At 43.0% G+C, this 20,560-nt stretch overlaps 2 protein-coding genes across 2 annotated transcripts; both read left to right on the top strand.

Annotated features, from left to right (window-relative positions):
- The first annotated feature begins 2,193 nt into the window (after positions 1-2,193).
- LOC123148854 (probable cadmium/zinc-transporting ATPase HMA1, chloroplastic) lies at positions 2,194-10,797 on the top strand. Its single transcript, XM_044568367.1, has 13 exons — positions 2,194-2,898; positions 3,591-3,741; positions 3,836-4,020; positions 4,260-4,406; positions 4,877-5,072; positions 5,225-5,337; positions 5,747-5,985; positions 6,801-6,906; positions 7,665-7,829; positions 8,314-8,530; positions 8,967-9,154; positions 9,238-9,324; positions 10,184-10,797. The coding sequence occupies exons 1-13, from the start codon at positions 2,386-2,388 to the stop codon at positions 10,361-10,363; spliced, it is 2,487 nt and encodes an 828-aa protein (XP_044424302.1). The 5' UTR covers positions 2,194-2,385; the 3' UTR covers positions 10,364-10,797.
- Positions 10,798-11,181: 384 nt separating this feature from the next.
- LOC123148855 (late embryogenesis abundant protein 46) lies at positions 11,182-11,840 on the top strand. Its single transcript, XM_044568368.1, has one exon. It carries the CDS (start codon positions 11,227-11,229, stop codon positions 11,734-11,736), a length of 510 nt encoding a protein of 169 aa, XP_044424303.1. The 5' UTR covers positions 11,182-11,226; the 3' UTR covers positions 11,737-11,840.
- Positions 11,841-20,560: the final 8,720 nt, after the last annotated feature.

Raw genomic sequence — 20,560 nt, forward strand, 5'->3', positions numbered from 1 at the left:
AACAACTGGTGGCCTCCATCCTCCAATTCCATTATGGACTGTTGCTGCTCTCCATTTGTCCACTCCCACCCTTTAATCATTCCATTGTAATATATATGCCCAAAGGCTTTTCTTTAATTGGTGGCACCCTGAGGATAAATTTGTACAGATGATGCAGTAATACACATTTGTTCAACTGAATTTACGTTCTAGTTGTGGAATTGCAGATGTGTTTTCCAATTGTTTGTACTCTCTACATCAAGTGAACCCCCCGGCTATGATCAAATGACCATAACTTCACATGCGACAATGGATGCGCTTTGCATTTGAGGAGGCTAATCGGGGCCATGAGGTTGCATCAAGCTAGGTTCATGATGGGCGACACTCTTGTTGGAAGTTGATCTTCGCATGCAATGTGCCACCAATTGTTCAAAATGTTGCTTCGAGGGTTGCAGCGAATTCACTCCCGACTTGGCAGAATAAGCCCAAAAGATGGCTTAAAAATCCAGACATCCGTTGGGTATGTAGCAGATAATCAGAATATACCTTCATTGTCTTTGCAGATGTCCCCTGGCGGCGCAATTATGGGTGAAATATCAGAAGTGTGGAGTATTCCAATACTCGCTGATCTTCAAAACACAGGAACTGAAAGGTTATTGCAAGTTATGGATCCATTATTTGCTACTGATCTTGGCTGTGTGCATCTTAGCTATACAGAGGTCGGGTGTAATGCTTAAATCCTTTAAGTAGTAAAGCACCCCTTTTAAAAAGAAACCTACTACTGATCGTTGTATGCTCCTAATGACTCTGTGGCGATGCTGGCATAATCGTAATGAAGTGGTGCATAACAAACCATCCCCACCGTTTGAATCCTCCTGGAGTTTCTTATGCAGCTACCTTGACTCTCTCATTGTCATCAAGTTGTATTAGTCGACTGATCCTGCTAAGGGAAAGGGGTTGTCTCCTATGATCAAATGACCACAACCGCACATGCAATAATGGGTGTTGGGACTCGTCTCAATTGGTCGCTGCCACCAATCGAATTGACTAAGTTGAATATTGATGGCTTTTTGTCAGCGGACGACAAGGCAAGTGCCGATATGGTGCTTAGGGACGCCCAATCTGAGAAGAAATTTCGTACTCTTTGCACCCCTGTCGTGAACCGACAAGCATTCCACGAAGCTGAACTACATAGGATGATTTGGTATTGCAATCTTCCAAGACGTTTAACTACTCGACGTATCAACGTGAGATGAATTCAATTTATAAGACCACCTAACAAAGTCAACGGTTGATGAATTCGATAAGTCATATGAGGTAGTTAACTCTGGGCATGACCATGATGAGGTGTTTACTTTCGTTCTCTTTGACAATCTCACCATTTCTAAGCGATGTCGAATATCGGGGCATACTCTTTACCCCAGATATCAAGAGTATATCTAGTATTTTATTAGGGCGGTTTAGTAGTACCGTGTAAAACAATAGGCACAAACTAATATTAAGACAAAAATAATGGATGTAGAAGACGAAAGAGAGGCTGCCATACAATTACATGTGCAATAGAATGGATAGTTCCAATACATAATCAGAAGTAGAGGCACGTGTGCGGTGCGTCAAGGGGTGGAAGTAAGGAGGCGAGGATGTTTCCGCTCAAGTGGAGTAGTCCCTCCGTTCACCAAATATAAGATGCTCTTTTGTAAATCGGATGTATATAGAACAATTTTAGTTCGTTTATTCACTTATTTTGAGTCCGTATGTTAATCCACATTGAAATATTCAAAACATCTTATATTTATGAACGGATGGAGCAGTAGTTTTTCACGCTTCGATCCCTTGACATGAACTACGGAGTACTCCCTCCGTTCCTAAATATTTGTCTTTTTTAGATATTTCAAATGGACTACCGCATACGGATGTATATAGACACATTTTAGAGTGTACATTCACTTATTTTGTTCCGTATGTAGTCACTTGTTGAATTTTCTAGAAAGACAAATATTTAGGAACGGGGGAGTAGTTGCTTATGAATGAATTTGAGCTAAACATTTTTGTCGAGGGTTTTGAACAAAATAAAAAATCTTAATTTTTCGAATTTCAGCACCGAATCTCCTTGATCACCTCCCAAGGTGTGCCACCAGAGCTCGGAGAATCGACGGTCGGGGTCACCCATCGACACCGTGACGACAGTGTTGCCATCGTCCGGCTCGCAGCGTCCCCGTCGTCCACACGCCCCCCGGCGCAAAAGTCCAAGGCCGAGCCGTGGACCAGCCCACCTCCTCCTCCTCCTCCCCCCCTCCCCCGAGCTGCTCACCACCACCACTAGTCCACCACCATCACCACACGGCACACGCCCCTCGGCCTCGCCGCCGCGATCCCCCGCCCCGCCGCGACGCGCCGCGAGCAGCGATGCAGTTCCTCACCGCCTCCGCCGCGTGCTCCTCCTCCGCCCCGCGCCCCGCGCACCTCCTCCGCGTCTCGAGGCCCCCTCCCTTCCCCCACCTCCGCCGCCGACGCGCCCCCTACCTGCCCTCCGCGTCGCTCTGCCTAGCCGCCAGACCCCCGCTCCTCCTCGCCTCGCGCCGCTCCCTGCTCTTCACCCCCCGCGCCCACGGCGACCACCACCATCACCACCACAATCACCACGGGCATGGGCACGGCCATGGCCACGGGCACCATGGACACGACCACGGCCACGGCGGGGCGGACGTGCACGGGGGAGGCGGGGGCGCGGCGGTCATGCGGATGGCGAGGGCGATCGGGTGGGCCGACGTCGCCGACGCGCTGCGGGAGCACCTGCAGCTCTGCTGCATCTCCCTCGGCCTTCTCCTCATGGCCGCCGTCTGCCCGCACGTCCCGCTGCTCAACTCGGTCGGGCGCCTGCCGGCCGCGCTCATCGCCGTCGCCTTCCCTCTTGTCGGGGTAAGATCCGCTGACGCTTCTCGGCTCTTAGTTAGTTAGGAAGAGTACATGTGAATAGTTTAAGTATCAATGCCAATCTAGTTAGAGCCATGCCGTTGTGACTTCAACTGACTTCTAAGCATATTCTGAGGATTTTGTTCATCAGAGGAAGTTTTAGTGAATGCTTTCATTTCATGACATTGAATTTTGTTGAGAAATTTGCTCTTAAGAGATTATGGAGGAACTGCTAATGTGATACCATTATGGAACCTTAAGGCTCTTGTTCAAGCTGATAGAATTGACCAGTGTGAATTCAACTAAACTTCTGAACAGCTGAGTTGACAACTTTGATACAGTAGTACTGGTTTGGGGGTAATATCTAGTGCAGGCTGCATATCAGGTCTACCAGCAGACTGCAGACCAACGCAGAAACATACTGAAAATAAAAATTGAAAATGAGGAGGTATATTCAATTGCTCGATAATAATGCACACCATGGTAAATTTCATTTCCAAATTTCAGAAATCTCTTCTATAGTGGTTTGTTACAATTAGAGCCACTGTTTGCGAAGAAAATCGGTGTAGTTACATTCCATTGAACAGGGAAGTGCTATGCTTGCTCTGCTACTTAATACAGAAAAAACAGATGTTCGTTGCTTTGAGATTGCTTGTCTGTGGAATGCTCACATGACATTTTTCCTGTTTTCATTGTAGGTCTCTGCAGCACTTGACGCTCTTGTAGATATCGCAGATGGAAAAATAAATATCCATGTCCTCATGGCTCTTGCAGCATTTGCTTCTATATTTATGGGAAACTCATTGGAGGGTGGTTTACTTCTTGCAATGTTTAACTTAGCCCATATCGGTACATAGTTTTGACACTCTTTGAAACTCTCCCCATTTTAGCTCCTTTTTGTGTATTCGCTGATGGTTTTCTCTTTTGTCGTCATTTCTTACAGCTGAAGAGTACTTTACAAGCAAGTCAATGTATGATGTGAGGGAACTTAAGGAAAATCATCCAGAATTTGCACTGTTGTTAGAAACAAGTGGAGATGAATCGGCACACTTTTCAAATCTGAATTATGCAAAAGTTCCTGTGCATGACCTTGAAGTGGGTTCTCATATTTTGGTCAGAGCTGGTGAGGTGTGTTGTTTGTTTATTTAAAACTCCCTGTATTCCTATTTTTTTTTGTTCATTTCATAGTCTCTTCACAATCATCACATTGTTATTGTCTTTCTTTCAATTGGACTGTCTTCATGTTACTAACTGAGCATAATGCTATATCCTATCTTCTTCTATTCCTTTTTCATGTAGATGCTATTTGTCTAGTCTAGGTCGTTGGGAATTTTATCTCATTGTGGCGCAGTTCTTCTATTCATTAGGCTGTGCCTGTTGATGGAGAAGTTTACCAAGGATCATCCACAATCACCATCGAACACCTCACTGGTGAAACAAAACCTGTTGAGAGGACAGTGGGGGATGCTATACCAGGTGGAGCCAGGAATTTGGAAGGAATGATGATTGTAAAGGTTAGGCCTTTTCTTTTTTGAGCGAAGAGACCGTTTCCAAGTTCAGTTTTCTTTGCTCGTTTTGTTCATTAGTCCTGAATGCTTCATTTTCTTATCTTGCTTTATTCTCGTAAATAGGATACTAGGATGTGTATGTACTGCTATACTGCTCACACACAAACGTGATTACAGTTATTTAATAGCAGGTCTGTAATATTTAACTTGCTAGTCATGGTTGGTACTGCATAGCCATCTTGACGGGATGAAACCATTCCAGACTGACAGGAAACATCATTCTGTGAAAGAAACAAACCTAATTAATTTTTACAGAATGGACAAACCTAATTGTATTTGTTGGTAGTAACCAGCAACAAATATGCTATTCCTTTTTCTCCTAACATAGCATTAACTTAGCGCAGTTTATTACATTTGGCGTGTCTCCTTCCAGAATGTTACCTTTTCATGCTCTTATTCGGTTACCTTTGTTCTAGGTGACCAAATCCTGGGAGGATTCAACACTCAACAGAATTGTCCAGCTGACTGAAGAGGGCCAGCTAAACAAGCCAAAGTTGCAAAGATGGTTAGATGAGTTTGGGGAGCATTATAGCAAAGTTGTCGTGGCTCTGTCTTTGGCTGTTGCACTACTGGGACCATTCCTCTTTAATTGGCCCTTTTTCGGTAACTCAGGTATTCCCCTAAGGTCACATGACATACTGTGTTGGTGTTATTACAAATACTTCATGCTTCAGAAAGCTTAGTATTGATGATTTGGCAGTTTGTACTGAACTGATGCACTGGACTCTAGGATTGAGCTTTCTGTGCTCTGACATTTTCTTTAGTTTGTAGGGGTTCAATTTACCGTGGATTAGGACTTATGGTGGCTGCATCTCCGTGTGCATTGGCAGTAGCTCCATTAGCATATGCCACTGCAATCAGTTCTCTTGCAAGTAAGGTACTGTCTGAAAGTTTCAACGTTCTTAGCTTTATTGATTATTTTCTTCAGTTGGTATAAGCAGTGCTTTTTTCGACCTCTAAATTTTCTGACATCATCTAGTTGTTTATTCTAATTTTTATCAGTATTTTACTGGGATATTTTTTACTCATTTTTCTGTTTTATGGTTATGTGCACAAGGGCTGTGAGAGATAAGAGCATATTAATCTGAATTGTTTGTTGTTCTACAATTATATTAGTGCTGTTGCTGTGTGCATGGGAAGATATCAGTTATTACTTTGAGCCCATCTTATCAAACTGTGGTATCTTGGTTGTAGTAGCATTTACTATGACCCATGCTCCTGTTTCTTGAATGAACCTTCTTCTGGAGTGTGATAGTGGAACTATTCTCTTCTTTATTCCTCTGTAGGGAATTTTATTGAAAGGTGGGCATGTCTTAGATGCCCTATCTTCTTGTCAGTCTATTGCTTTTGACAAGACAGGCACATTAACAACTGGGAAGCTTATGTGCAAAGCAATCGAGCCTATTCATGGACATTTGGATGCGGGTAATGGTGTTGACCCTTCTTGTTGTACTCCGAACTGTGAAAGTGAAGCTCTAGCTGTTGCTGCAGCTATGGAGAAAGGAACAACCCATCCTATTGGAAGGTAAGGAAAATGGATAATTTTCCCAAGGGTCATATTTATTTGTTTTATTTTATTTGCATGCATCATTATGAATTAGAACTATGCAACCCCTTGAACACTAGTTCCCTTGGGTCAAATGTATTGATAATTACTATACCTGCATTGAATTTATAGCCAATCCAGCCATCCAGGCCAATACTCTGCTGATAGCCAGATTTTCATCAGAGTGCTTTGATGAAAGAAATCTGCTAATTCATTTTAAACTATCTATCCGTAATTACTTTAGTATTCAATTCAATTGTGTCTGGTTTGACGTCGACTAGAATCATCCAATGTACAATTTAATCTGCTATGTTCTGCTAGTGTACTTTAAAAACAATATTGTGGTTTTCTTCAATGTGAAATTCAAATATGTGCTTGCAAAAAAGAAAGAAGGAATGCAAATATGCAACACCTTTTTTTTTTTACGTATTTTCTAATTTTAGCTGCATAGAAAGATATGTTTGACTAGTCTGTCCTTTAAGTGCTACGAGTCCACACGACACACATTGAAAAAAGTGGTATGAATCCACTGCTAATCAGTGGCGATGAATCCTTGCAATCCCAATATAGTGTGTACCATGCTTGATTTTCATTAGCTTATAGATGAGGTGCCAACAAGAATTCTATCATATGCCCTTAAACTTGGTGTAAACTTTATTGTCTCCTGTCAGTATTTTAAGCTTGATGTTCAAGCTCATAATGTTTAGTTTATGTTCTTTATAGTCTCGTGTATGTTATGATTTTTTGTAGAATAATTTATAGCAGTAATTTGATATTGATTGTATGATTCACAGGGCAGTTTTAAAACACTCTGTTGGGAGAGACCTCCCAGTGGTTGCTGTTGAGAGTTTTGAGAGCTTACCTGGTAGAGGAGTTGTTGCTACTTTGAGTGGCATAAAGGTATGTGTAACTTAGATATATATTTCAACCAGCAAAGTCATATGGAAATTGGTAGATATATCAAGGAAGAACTTTCTGTTGGCGGGTTATTATTGTAGGCTTGACTGCCACGGTGGACAGGCAGGGTTGGCCACTGTATCTCTGTGTAATGTTCATTATTTTGGAATATGGAAACCATTGTAAATATGCTTAATTTGCAGGGAAATTTTATTTTGAGAGTATTTTCTAAATTTAAATATGCCAAGGTTAATGTTGAAATCGATATAGTGCATATACAATTCTTTTTTTTTGGATTTCTCATGCTCTCTAGAATTGGTCCTAGTCATTGTTTGGTGTTGTGAAGGTTCATAAATGAGAGTGGTTTTCGAAAAGTGGAGTTATTTGGCTGGATGGTTTGTTTTGTATTAGCTGAATTGCATAATTATATCATGAGAGGAACGCCCTTAAAACAGGATAATGAGATGATGTATCAAGTTTGGATGGTGTAGATCAAATTGGTTTAATGATCTCATTTGGATGAAAAGGCAAGAGTGGAAGAAGTCCAAGTGTTTTATTGAAAAGTGCCATTGATCTTTCATTTACTATAAGCAACACATACTCATCGCATCCCTATTTACTCATTAATTCATTATGCTATGGGTATGTTTCTTGTAGATTGAACAATTAGAATGTACATTGTGTGTTGTTTGGTCAGTACGAAGCATAAGATAACTTGGATCTTGGTATGTTAGGTTGACACTCATCTATTTCTATTACAGGCAAGAGACAATGAAAATGAGTTTGCTAAGGCATCTATCGGTTCTGTGGAATACATTTCTTCACTATACAGATCTTATGGTGAATCTGAACAAATAAAAGAGGCAGTAAAGTGTTCTGCATTTGGTCCTGAATTTGTCCAAGCTGCTCTCTCAGTAGATAAAAAGGTGAGTTAGAAAAATCTTCTCATATAAGTATGCCTTTTGATGTTCTTTTATGCTGCTGTACAGTTATTTGTTTGGGATGTTCATGTAAGCATTCATATATAATAATTATGTTAATTTATAAGTTAATTCAGGCTTGAGAATTGTTTTGGAATCTAAGCTGGATTACTTGTTGCAATCTAAGCTCATATGTTGCCCCACATCAATAATAAAGTGTGATTTGTCGAACACTATTTTCTTCATTTGGCTGGTTGGGGTATGGTATATACTGGGAGAGCAAAGCAAAAATGAAAACATAAGTCGGTCTATATACGATAAGTTCTGGCAGGCTGTAGTGCCTTTTACCCATAATAAATCTGCCAAATATTCTTGCTACATGCCCACATCCATTTGAATGTATTATCACAACCAAATCACCATAGAAGTTGTTGATTATCTGAAGGTTTACCTTCCATGTATTATTTATCCGGTCACTGAATCTTATCAGGTAACCCTTTTCCACTTTGAGGATGAACCCCGTACTGGTGTCTGTGAAGTTATATATACCTTAAGAGAAAAGGCTAAACTTCGAATCATGATGCTTACTGGAGATCATGAATCAAGTGCTCAGAGAGTTGCTAAAGCTGTATGCATTGAAGAAGTTCACTTCTCTTTAAAACCAGAGGACAAGTTGAACAAAGTAAAAGCAGTTTCAAGGGAGGGAGGTACTTCAGTTGTGACTATCAAATGGCAGTTTTATGAATTATGGTTACAACAGTTTTTTCACCTTGCATATGTTATTCCATTATCGACATATCTAGCTTAGACACCCACCACTTAAACAAACTGGATTGCTTTCTACTCAATTTCGCCTCCTTCTGTGTTGCATGGCTTGATCAAATGCCTAAATGGTTTTCCTCCAACTTCTAGTTACTATTGTATGTGATCTATAACCTACCAGCTACCACCTCAGGTCCTCAGCACTTTTTTTCCCATACTAAACTCTGTTTATTGTGCATTTGAAGCACTCTACTTTTTGCCAGCCCAACTTTTTCTCATAGAAATTTCGGCTTGCAGTCATATCACCATATGCTCGCTATTTGGCCCAAGGGAAGTTACTTCTGATGTCTAATCATTATGTACCTTCGCATTTATTTTCAGGTGGAGGTTTAATAATGGTTGGTGATGGTATAAATGATGCCCCAGCTCTTGCAGCTGCAACAGTCGGTATTGTTCTAGCACAACGCGCCAGTGCAACAGCGGTAGCTGTTGCAGATGTTCTGTTGTTGCAGGATAATTTATGTGTGGTGCCATTTTGTATCGCTAAAGCTCGTCAAACAACATCATTGGTAATGCCTCTTGTGAGCTCAATGTGGAACACTCATCGATACAATATTGCTGGTTCTTACAATTTTGATGTTCATCTTTACAGGTGAAGCAAAGTGTAGCTCTTGCCTTAACCTGTATTGTTTTTGCTGCACTTCCTTCTGTCTTAGGATTTCTTCCTCTTTGGTTGACGGTAAGTTCGTTCTTCCTTGCATAATACTCTCTCCATTCCATAATTCTTGTCGTGGTTTTAGTTCAAACTTATTGATGCATCTAGCAGATTTGATGACCACTTGCCAATGATCCGAGGCTAACAATCTGTGTGGCATACTATGAGTTGAAAGTATAGGGGTGAAAATAAGGTCATTTTATATTGATAGTGAAGTGTTACATATTTTGGCTGGACATTGTTGTTATTTTTGAAGAAAATCAGTCAAGTTAATTCCAGCGGATAAATTGACATTTTGATTGAAACAAAAATACCTGGATATTTAATATGGGTTAGAGTACATGGTCATATTGAACACAAATATGCTAAATCTTACTACCTCTGTTTATAAATATATATTTAAACTGCCAAAACGTCTTATATTTATGAACAGAGGGAGTAGATTTTTAAACCAGATTTTCCAGAGTTATCTACTCCCTCCGTCCAGAAATACTTGTCATCAAAATGAATAAAAGGGGATGTATCTAGATGTATTTTAGTTCTAGATACATCCCTTTTTGTCCATTTTGATGACAAGTATTTTCGGACGGAGGGAGTATATGTTAAACCTCTTGATCACAGGCTTTTTTGTGATCTATTTCTGCAATGTCTATGTGGTTTTCAATATGTCTATCATGTTGGGATGTGTTTAGTGTGAGTAGAGCACCAGTTGATTCTAGTGGAGAAGATGATCTTGTACCATAAGAAATTAGAAGTGGAGCTTATACAGTTTAGAACTCGGGATTACTCGCAAGTCAGCTGTGCTTTCTCTCCAACTCCCGTAGCGTGTGCACATAATTAATTGTGTTATTGTTGCTATTTACACATTTTGTCCAAATTTCAGGTTCTTCTCCATGAAGGAGGAACCCTTCTCGTTTGCTTGAACTCAATACGAGCTCTCAACCCCCCAACATGGTCTTGGGCAGATGACATCCGACAACTCGTCCATAGCCTAAAAAACTACGTCTCGGCAAAGTTGAATAGCTCCTACTCAGATTGCTCAGCTAGTACCGTTCCTTTGTAGACATGTATAGCGGCTGTTATCTTTGTAATTTCGTTGCATGAGCCGTGGGGCGTTTAGGGTGACAGGTTTCTGACCTGATTTTTATAGGATGTACTCGTAGCACCACCTTGTAAAGAAAACATGCCTCGTTTCATGCTGTGTTCATAGCAGTGCCAAGCATCCTGTAATCCAACTGTTGGCTGAGGGTTTTTTGGTTCGGTGCATCGGGTGGAAGGGTGAATCTGTTGCCAAGAGAAGCTACTGTGTAGCGAGTTACTGGACAAATCTGGAGCCGAAGGTGGTTACACGACAAATCTGTGCTGAACGCTCAGGCAACTAAGTACAAAAGGGGTTGCGTCTGTACTCTGACGAAGTGACGATCATTTCATCCTGTAAGGCAAATATTGCAACTGCAGATGTGTTGAAGTTATCGAACACCATTGTTGAGCTTGAAACCTGGAACTCCAAGCTCCCAAGCGGGACCAATAAATTATCTGTGAGGTTACTTTGAATTGGCAATTCATTAAAAAATGATTCGAATTCATCGATCGTCAGTGACATGGATGCAGGCAAAGTCTCAAATTAGACCTCGAAAATGCTCGGGGTGGAGCCACGCGTGAGAAGCCTCTTTCCTGGGTGCCACGCCAGCATGTTGGCAGTGCACGTGTCGGCAGCAGATCCCCATCGCTGACCTGAAGCATCTTGGTCGACCAAGAGCCAAACCACAGCCCGCAACGACACCAGCCTGCGTGAGAAAGAGAAATGCTTCTTCGTGTACACCACGCACGTGTCGCCACCCCGTGCATCGCCGCTGCCGACAACGGAGCCGGCTATAAATCCGTCCGCAGCCTCGCCACATCTTCCCAACTAACCAGTTGAATTGAATGATAGCATTCGCTAAAATCTGCAAAGCGCACACAGCTGGAGCTCGAGCAGCCCCTCCACTAGACATGCAGGCCGGGCGGAGCGCCATGGAGGCCACCAAGGAGGCGGCGGCGAACGTGGGCGCCTCGGCGTGCTCCGGCCTGGAGAAGACGCGGGCCACCCTGCAGGGCCAGGTGGACAAGGCCACGGCGCACGGCGCCGCCGAGAGGGAGGCGGCCGAGACGAGGACGCGGGAGCGCGTGCACGGCGCCGAGGAGGTCAAGCGGGACGCCATGCTCGCCAACGCCGCCGCCAAGGAGCGGGCCTGCGCCGGGGCGTACCACCTGTCGCAGGGCGCGCCCGGGATTGTGCCGGGCGGCGCCCCCGTTGGCGGCCGCGTCGAGGCCGGCGTGGCCGAGAGCCGGCCGCTCGGCGCCGCCACGGGCACCGGCAGGCCCAGCGCCGCCCATAACCCGCGCGTCGGTGGCGGCGCCGCCCCGGCGACTGGCACCGGCGGGCAGTACCAGTAAGACCCCCGTAGGACTACGGCCATGTATGCGTATGCGTATGTATCCGGTTCAGGTGTATCAGCATCAGTGTAGCAGAGCAATAATTATCTTCCGACCGTGACAAACTATGTTGATCAGACCGCTTTTCACGGCCTCTCATCCCCTCTCTCCCCGAGAATGCTACTAGACATCTACGGGTAGCTACGAACCACGTACGTAGGTGTAGCATTACTCCCAAGGGAGACCACTCGCCCGTGTCTTTGGAGAATCTCAACCGTGGGCTGCATTTGGTTCAGCTTTTTTTTTATCAACTTCTACTTTGAAAAGCCAAAAGCTAACCAAAGGGGTAAATGTTCAAAGCAGTTTTTGAGAATCTGTAGCTTCTCCCTAGTGCAAATTTCAAAGTTGGGTATCCTAACTTTTCAGCTTTCAGCCTTTCCACAACAGCTTTTTCAGAATCTGCAGCTCAACCAAACAAAGCCTAGTGCTGCACACACTTTGGAGAATCTCAACTGTGGTTAAGTGCTGCACACACGTGACTGCAGATGCTTCACGACTGTGCCTTTTCAGGTCAGGTGAAGCAGCTTGGATGTAACGTCGCCTCCGAAGACGACTTGGCTAGTGTCGCGCACACATGACTGTAGATGCTTCACGTCTGCTTCACGCCTGTGCCTTTCCAGGGGAAGCAGCTTGGCTGTAATGTTGCCTCCGAAGACGACATGCCCGTCCCGTGCCTCTGAAGAATTCACATCTGTGCACGTACATACTTTACATGCCTCAACCGTGGCTAGGTGATGTGCACACATGACTGTACAGGTCAAATTTAACAAAACGCGCTAGAAGAAAGGCAAATATGTGGAAAAAATGCATTGGACTCCTGTGTGCCACACACCCCTATATGAAAATAGCATTTTGAAATATATCATGAAATTTCAAAAATCTCAAAATTTTGGGATATCAAACTGTGTACCACAGTTACCTTTAATGATCATTTTTGGTAGCATAATGCGGGATGATAATTCCAACAGTTATCTGATTGGTTCACACTAATGGTTGTACTTCGTCAAATTGAGAACAATGGGTATGAACGTTTAATGCTCGTGGTAGTCCTACTTTTTCAATGAATATAAGGAAAGAATAATATTTCACATTTGTTTGATTCTTCGTGCCTTACATCCGAAAGATAATTTTCAGATGTCCAATGCTTAAGTTGACGGGTCACTTGTGTTTATCATCCCAATGTGATGATCATGACTTCGCGGGCATACATACATAGCCGTCACATTGGGATATCTACATACATAACCGTCACATATATTCATCCCAGTTGACGGGTCACTTGTGTTTATCATCCCAATAGGAAACTCATTCATCACTACGTACATAACCATCTACATTTAGATAAACGACATAATTTTTTTGCATTTTATTTAAGTATGTAGATATATTGTACCCTTATTTAAAATGGGCCCAAGGCCGCCGCAACTTTTGCCACGACCTAGGGCCGACACTGGGAAGAGGCACTCATTTGCAGCCATCCATAATGTAAGGATTGCCTTGATGTGGGCACTGACACTTGTATCCTCGTCCAAATGATATATTCATGCAGTAGCTTTGACCTTCACATGCGTAGCTTTCAGTATTCAGTTTGGCACGTGCACAATTTGGCTGGTCTATGATGGCCATGTCAAAGGTTGCCGCTGGGACATTTTGTGGGTCTATCCGACCTGAACAAACCTCAGCTATAAGGAAAGTGTATCCATATGTTGATAAGAATAGCTTGACATCCGAGACTGGATACATGTTAGGGTGGAGGGCAAGTCTGAGCCCAAAGCCTTGGTCGTGACGTTCCCATTCCGTCCGTCTTGCTTCAGGTGAAAACCTGATCTTTGGGATCGGGCGATGGCGGCTATTTGTGGTTGTACCTTTCTGGGAGAGGCATTGTTTTGGAGTCCTAGCGTCGTTGTGGTCCGCCTCACCTTCTGTTGTGGTTGCTCATGGTGGAGGTTCCCGTCGGCACCAAGCGGTCCTTTTCGCACATCTGTAGTTTGCTTGGTTGTCGGTGGGGTGGTGTGTCGGTGCCTGACACCTTTATATCTTGCCTTGGGTGTGTGTGTCGTGTGTGGTGGTGGCGTGTGTCTGTATCGGTGTCTCGGTTGTTATGTGGTGATGGTTGCTTTATATAATATAAAGCGGGGAAAACCCTTTCTTGTCATATCAGCACTGTCCAACGAGACGATGGTGGAACACATGTGCCGCAACCAGGACCCAAGTGCAAAGAATTGGTTATTTACAATGCACGAAGAACTGCCAGAGGACAAGTTCACCACGTTGATAGTAACTTTGTGGGCAATCTGGAGCTCCCGGCGTAAGGCAATCCACGAAGACATATTCCAGAGCCCTTATGCAACACATACATTAGTAGAAAACAAGGATTTGGTTCGGTCAGAAAAAAGCATTAATCCCGGTTGCATTACGAACCGGGACTAATGTGAGCATTAGTCCCGGTTCGAGCGGCTAGGGCACCGTACAAGCATTAGTCCCGGTTCAAATGGGACCTTTAGTCCCGGTTGGTGCCACGAACCGGGATTAACGGGTGCGATGCCCATTAGTACCTGTTCGTGGCACGAACCGGTACTAAAGGTTAGACCTTTAGTCCCGGTTCGAGCCACCAACCGGAACAAATGAGGTTGAGGCATTAGTACCAGTTGGTGGCACCAACCGGTACTAAAGGTAGACCTTTAGTACCGGTTGGTGCCATGAACCGGTACTAATGGTGTAATTTTCAAATTCTACCCCCCAGCGTGTATCGCCTTTTCAGTTTTGTAAAAAGCAAAAGAAAATGATAAAAACTTCAAAAGTTAAAATCCTTTGAGATGTAGTTATGTTACTACATCTACTAGTTAGGAAAATTTAAAAACTTCAATTTGGACATGTTTTGCAAAAAGTATAGGAAAAATGTAAAACGGCTATAACTTTTGCATACTATGTCAGAAAAAACATATAATATATCAAAATGTTCAGCATGAAAATCCGCATCCGATTTTGATAGCCTACAGCCTGTTTGCAAATTTTTAGAATCCTCAAATTCTAAAAGGGAAAAGGTTATGCTCAAATTTCAGTTTTTTTGAATTTTTGTTAAATCTGGTCAAACTACTTATTCAAGAAGTATTAGTGTTACTAAATAATTATTCAAGAATATTAGTGTTACAAAATAATTATTTCAGTTTTTTTGAATTTTGGTCAAATCTGGTCAAACTGTGGTCAAACAATGGTCAAATTACTTATTCAAGAAATATTAGTGTTACTAAATAATTATTATTTTTTAGAACAATAGTTTCAAACTCAAACAGTGAAATTGTGACTTCATGCTCAAGCTAAACTCCTGAGAATTAATAGGATTGACATCTTACTATTGTCAGAAAAACAACATGTGCAGACTTGGAAACGAGGAAGAATAGAACCCGGAAGTTAAGCATGCTCAGGCTGGGGTAGTGAGAGGATGGGTGACCGTCTGGGAAGTTAGATGATTTGGAATGATGAGGGGTGATTAGAGATTAGAGGTTAAATTGAGCAGTGACGAGGGGTGATTAGAGATTAGAGATTAAAATAATTCAGAAATTTGAAAATTCGGAAAAAAATTCAAAAAAAAAATTCAAAAAAAATCATGAAATCTCCTTTAGTACCGATTGGTGTTACCAACATGGACTAAAGGTGGACCTCCACGCAGCGGCCACGTGAAGGGCCTTTAGTGCCGGTTCGTATAAGAACCGGGACTAAAGGGGGGGGGGGGGGCTTTAGTAACGACCCTTTAGTCCCGGTTCCAACCGGGACTAAAGGCCCTTATGAACCGGGACAAATGGCCCTTTTTCTACTAGTGATAGTTTCATCGCATCTTATATGAGGGAGATTGAGTCTCTTCATAAGTATATAGTGTGTCTATAATGACACACAAAGTTGTTTCTAATTATGGATACTAGTTGGGGTTGTATCAGGTTTCTTGCATGATCTTGTATGGATCTGCGGGTTTGCATAAGAGGGGGGGGGGGGGGGGGGATATGGACACCGGACAAATGAGGGGTGACCAGGCGCTGTCCGCGGACGGGTCACACACAAGGGGTCAAATTAGAACATTGTGGTTGTAGATGCTCTCACTACTTTGGTCAACAAAGTATTCCTGGTTTATTGATTTATAAAACTATCTTTTGTGTGTAATCTGAATTTTGGATCCAAAATATAAACCTGGAACTAAAACAACAGGGTTCACACGGGGGGGGGGGGGGGGGGGGGATATGGACACCGGACAAATGAGGGGTGACCAGGCGCTGTCCGCGGACGGGTCACACACAGGGGGTCAAATTAGAACATTGTGGTTGTAGATGCTCTCACTACTTTGGTCAATAAAGTATTCCTGGTTTATTGATTTATAAAACTATCTTTTGTGTGTAATCTGAATTTTGGATCCAAAATATAAACCTGGAACTAAAACAACAGGGTTCTCTTAAATCGTATATGAAACATAAACGAAAATGACTACATTCTTCACTGAATTATTCTTAGTTTGCTGGGATTTTCCAATTTTATTTGTGTTGTTTGATTTTTGAATCCAAAGACTGAACTTGAAACTAAAACAACAATTTGCTCTCAAACTGGATGTCAATTTTAGCTGAGATTGTACGAGATCGCTGCCTGCATTTGAGCTTGCTACATTTTCTTTTCTTGCATTTTGTTTCGGACATTAAAGGCCGGTGAAGTTGGATTCTCCTGCATGCATGTCTCGTAAGATCGATTATCACATCAGTTTTGAAAACAATACTGGCATGTAGCTAGCGTGTCCAAAGCTGCTCAATGTGAAAGTAAAAGGAATCCCATTGCTGGCTGGAGCTTGCGCGGTGCCTTGCCTGTTTTGGCATAGCGCCACTTTCATGCACATGCATTGTCCGCGCCATTTCATCTGTCTTAACCCGTCCACAGACACCAGTCAACTTAGACAAATGCACCACATTAGCAACACTCGTAAACGAAGCTGATCGCGCACAGGGGGACAATCAGCTACTCCATCCGTCCCATAATATAAGAGTGTTTTTGACACTAATGTCTCATAATATAAAAGTATTTTTGACACTACAATGCACCACATTTCGTTTTATGTTGAAGTAAATAGCACAAAAACACTAATCGCAACATATGCGCAGCATTACACATTTGTCTACCTACTCTTTTTGCATATCCCAAAAAGCAAAGAAGAAGAAAAGGAGCCACAAACACATTGCAGCTAGCAGCTATAGCAATCTGTCTAGCTAGAACACAAGTAGTAATATAGAAGGGTCTGGCTATACTTGTTAACCATAATTCTTGCCGCACGTACTAATCAGTCACTAATAGATAAAGTACTGATCATAGCTAGACTATAGAAACTACTAGACACCATAGCATAACATAAGACAGGCTCGCTAGGCATGGATCGGCATGTACTACGAATCAGAGGGCACGGACGAGTGCGACGGCGACGACGGCGAAGTTGAGGTAGAGCGGCGCCCAGAGCAGGACGTCGTGGACGATGAACTCGGCCTTGTAGGCGTGCACGCGCCCAGGGCAGCCGCCGACGGCCGCAGCGGCGAAGGCACGGAAGAGCTGGAAGTAGGCGAAGACGCTGACGGATTGCATGCTGACAGCCAAGGGCAGGGCGGCGCGCAGCCCCCTGGTCATCGGAAAGAAGGCGGCTGCCGTGCCCGCCGCCGCCGCCTGGGCGCCGGAGGAGAGGGCTAACAGCAACCTATGCGTCCTCATGACGGCCGCGTACCCATCGGTGGCCGCGCACTCATTCCCCAGCAGGGGATGGAGGGTGGCGATGCCGATGCAGAGCGCCAAGGCCACGGCCCCCAAGCCGAGGACGGCGTGTACCTTCACCAGCGTACGGATGACCACCTCTAGGCCCTCCACCATCGTCGTACCTGCAGCTGCGGCTCCACCGCCACCGGCAGCACCACGAGCATCCATCGCCGGGGCCGGACTAGGAAAAGGAAGTAGCTAGCTTGCTGGCTGTGGCCTGTGTCTGTGTGTGTGCGCAGACCGGAGGTTCAAGCTCTCTGCCTCGACCGATCTCGAGCGCCAGTTTATATGCAGATGGACGGTCGCACGAATCTCTCTTTTATTTCGTCCCCAGTTTCATTCTGCTTCTCTTTTTTTACTTGACTTCTCTTTTAAAGCAAAGTAGCAGCACGTACGTTTCCATGCATGGTCATGTCATCAAAGATAAATTCATATATCTTCAGAAAGCAGAACCGGCCGGGTGTTTTCTGCTTTCTTCTGCCTGCATTGTCTTTTGTTGGTGTGTTGCCTTCAAACGCAATTTACTGCGCCTCCAAGTCCATGGAAAGTTGGAAAGTAATGGTGGATCATATTTTCCAGCAGTAAAAATGAAACCCCAATACTAACTGGTGACCATAATCTCCATTTTCCCCTTCTGTAAGCCCCATACACCAATCTAATTTCTGAAACCTAGTTATTATCCGGCCCTTTGTTGCTTTGGTAAGAGCCTGCCGTGAGGAAAAGATGGGAACCAAGAGTGCGTTTGCATGTTATGCATGGTCAGTGTTCAATGCTGAAAGGCATCTTGCATGTGGGGCCTGCACTCGCATGCATGCATGCATTGTGCACCATCGTTTCGAGTTTGTTTCTTCTTTTCCTTTCAGAAAAGCCCAGTTTCTAATTATCTTGCATTAGCCTTAGCAAAACAAAAAGGTTATCTTGTACTTCCCTCCATAAAGAAATATAAGAGTGCTTATATCTATGCATCCACCGTCCATCCTTTTTCTCAGGATGTGCACCTTTTAATCCACCGAAATTTCATAAAATTATTCAATATTGTATAGCCTCAATACTAGCATATGTCTACTTTAAGGCTTTAAGATTTAGTGTCGGACAGTACCATGAATATATACATGTACAACCAGGTGCTCTTCTCAACTCCCATCTAGACTACCTAGATTCTCTCTCCGCCCACACCCAAGTCTTCTATTTAATCTTCATGCAGAAGCTCAAATGGTGAGTATCTTCTACACTTTAAAGTTGGAGTTACAATCCGTTTGGACAATTACATTTCTTCTAACATGATCTTTCGAATAAGATCAATACTGAATTTAGTTTTTGATAACGAAACTTTTCACTTTTGAAACATGATAAAATAAACATAAAATTCTTTTCACTTTTGAATAATATGTTTCATGAGGTTTAATTGTGTGTACGACAGATCTCTCTTGAGGTTTCATTGTGCATCATGATGTTTTACTGTGTTCTTTCTTCATCATGGTGTTTCTATTTCGCTAAGAGTATCATGTAAAGTATATATTTTTCACTGGTGTGTGCGTGTGTGTGTAGTTTCAACAAGTATTTGTTGAAGGCTACACAAGTTCCAAAATAGTATCATCTGGTTTCACCGTGTTCAAAAGGGCACATAATGTTTCACCGTGTGCAAGTGTGTTCAGGTTGTTTCAAGTGAATTTCAAAAGACTGCAAGTTAAGTTAGGGGCCAATATTTTTGGTGGCTTCTCCCATAAGTCGCTCCTCCAATTTGTCTGGGCTTCTAAGTTTGTTTATCTCTTACTAGTTTAGAAGCCTAAAACAATTAAGGTGACGGCTTATGGGAGGAGCTGGGGGTGGGGCAGCTTATGGGGAACGTATCTGGTGCACCAAGGCAATTGGTGCTACCGATGCACCGGACCCCATTGGGCATCTAAAAATGTTCCAAAAAAATCCAGAAATAATTTTGTATATCAACACAACATTAATGTATGTTGTCACAAAAATTCAAATCAAAATTCAAACCAATGATCAAGATACAAAAATGACAAATTTGACGTCAATGTGCTAATGGGCCAAAACTGAAGCCCAACTTGTGTCATGTACTATTCAGTGTCAAATTTGTTATTTTTGTATCTCGAGCAATGTTTCGAATATTGATTTAAAATTTTGTGACAATGTACATTGATGTTGTGTCAATGCACTAAATTTTTTTCCGGATTTTTCTGAACAATTTTTAATGGGCAACGGGCGAGCGGTGTACCGGTAGCACAAATTGCTCTGGTGCACCAGATACATCCCCGCAGCTTATGAGAGACACTGCCAAAATAAATAGGCCTAAAGTAGTGCGATATCATTTTTACCGGGCTTCGTCATGTTTCATAGTGCATCATCATGTTTCATTGTGTTTCTATGCTCATCAATTATTATTTTCTGGTTTAAATATGTCGGAATACGTATCATATCTCGAGGCTTGCCAATTTCAACCGATTTTGTCCCAGTACAAAAACCACCTCCCAAACCAATAGCAAGACAGGGAAGGAAAAGAAGCCATACCTCGCAACAAAATCAACACACATTCAGTGTGGAATAAAAGCTGAGACCTAGAGCAAACTGTTCAGTGGAGGGGAACAAAATCAACATTAATTTGCACATCAATTTTTTTAAGGGAGAATAAACACAATTTTGTATGAGAGAGAGAATAGATACAGTAACTTTGTAAAAGTAAAAACGAAAAAATATTCCCCTCATCTCAAAAGAAGAAAAGAAAAAGGACCACTCTATTCCTCTTTCTTAGTCGCCCGTTCCATGCATGCTTTCCTTCTCCAATCTAATGCCGAGCCGAGAACGGAAAACTTACAGCCGACAGTGCCTCTTTTTATTTCCGATGTGAAACTACTTTACTTTTGCATGGAAGGTGAAGTTTGTGCAGCCTGCAAGTAATACTGTACATACATGCATCAGCCCTCCATTTTATTTATTTCATGAATTAATTGTCAGGTTTGAGGGTAACTACGAACCAGTTTGGTCGGTCCAAACTAAG

The sequence above is a fragment of the Triticum aestivum genome, chromosome 7A, assembly GCF_018294505.1.
Source record: "Triticum aestivum cultivar Chinese Spring chromosome 7A, IWGSC CS RefSeq v2.1, whole genome shotgun sequence".
Taxonomy (NCBI): domain Eukaryota; kingdom Viridiplantae; phylum Streptophyta; class Magnoliopsida; order Poales; family Poaceae; genus Triticum; species Triticum aestivum.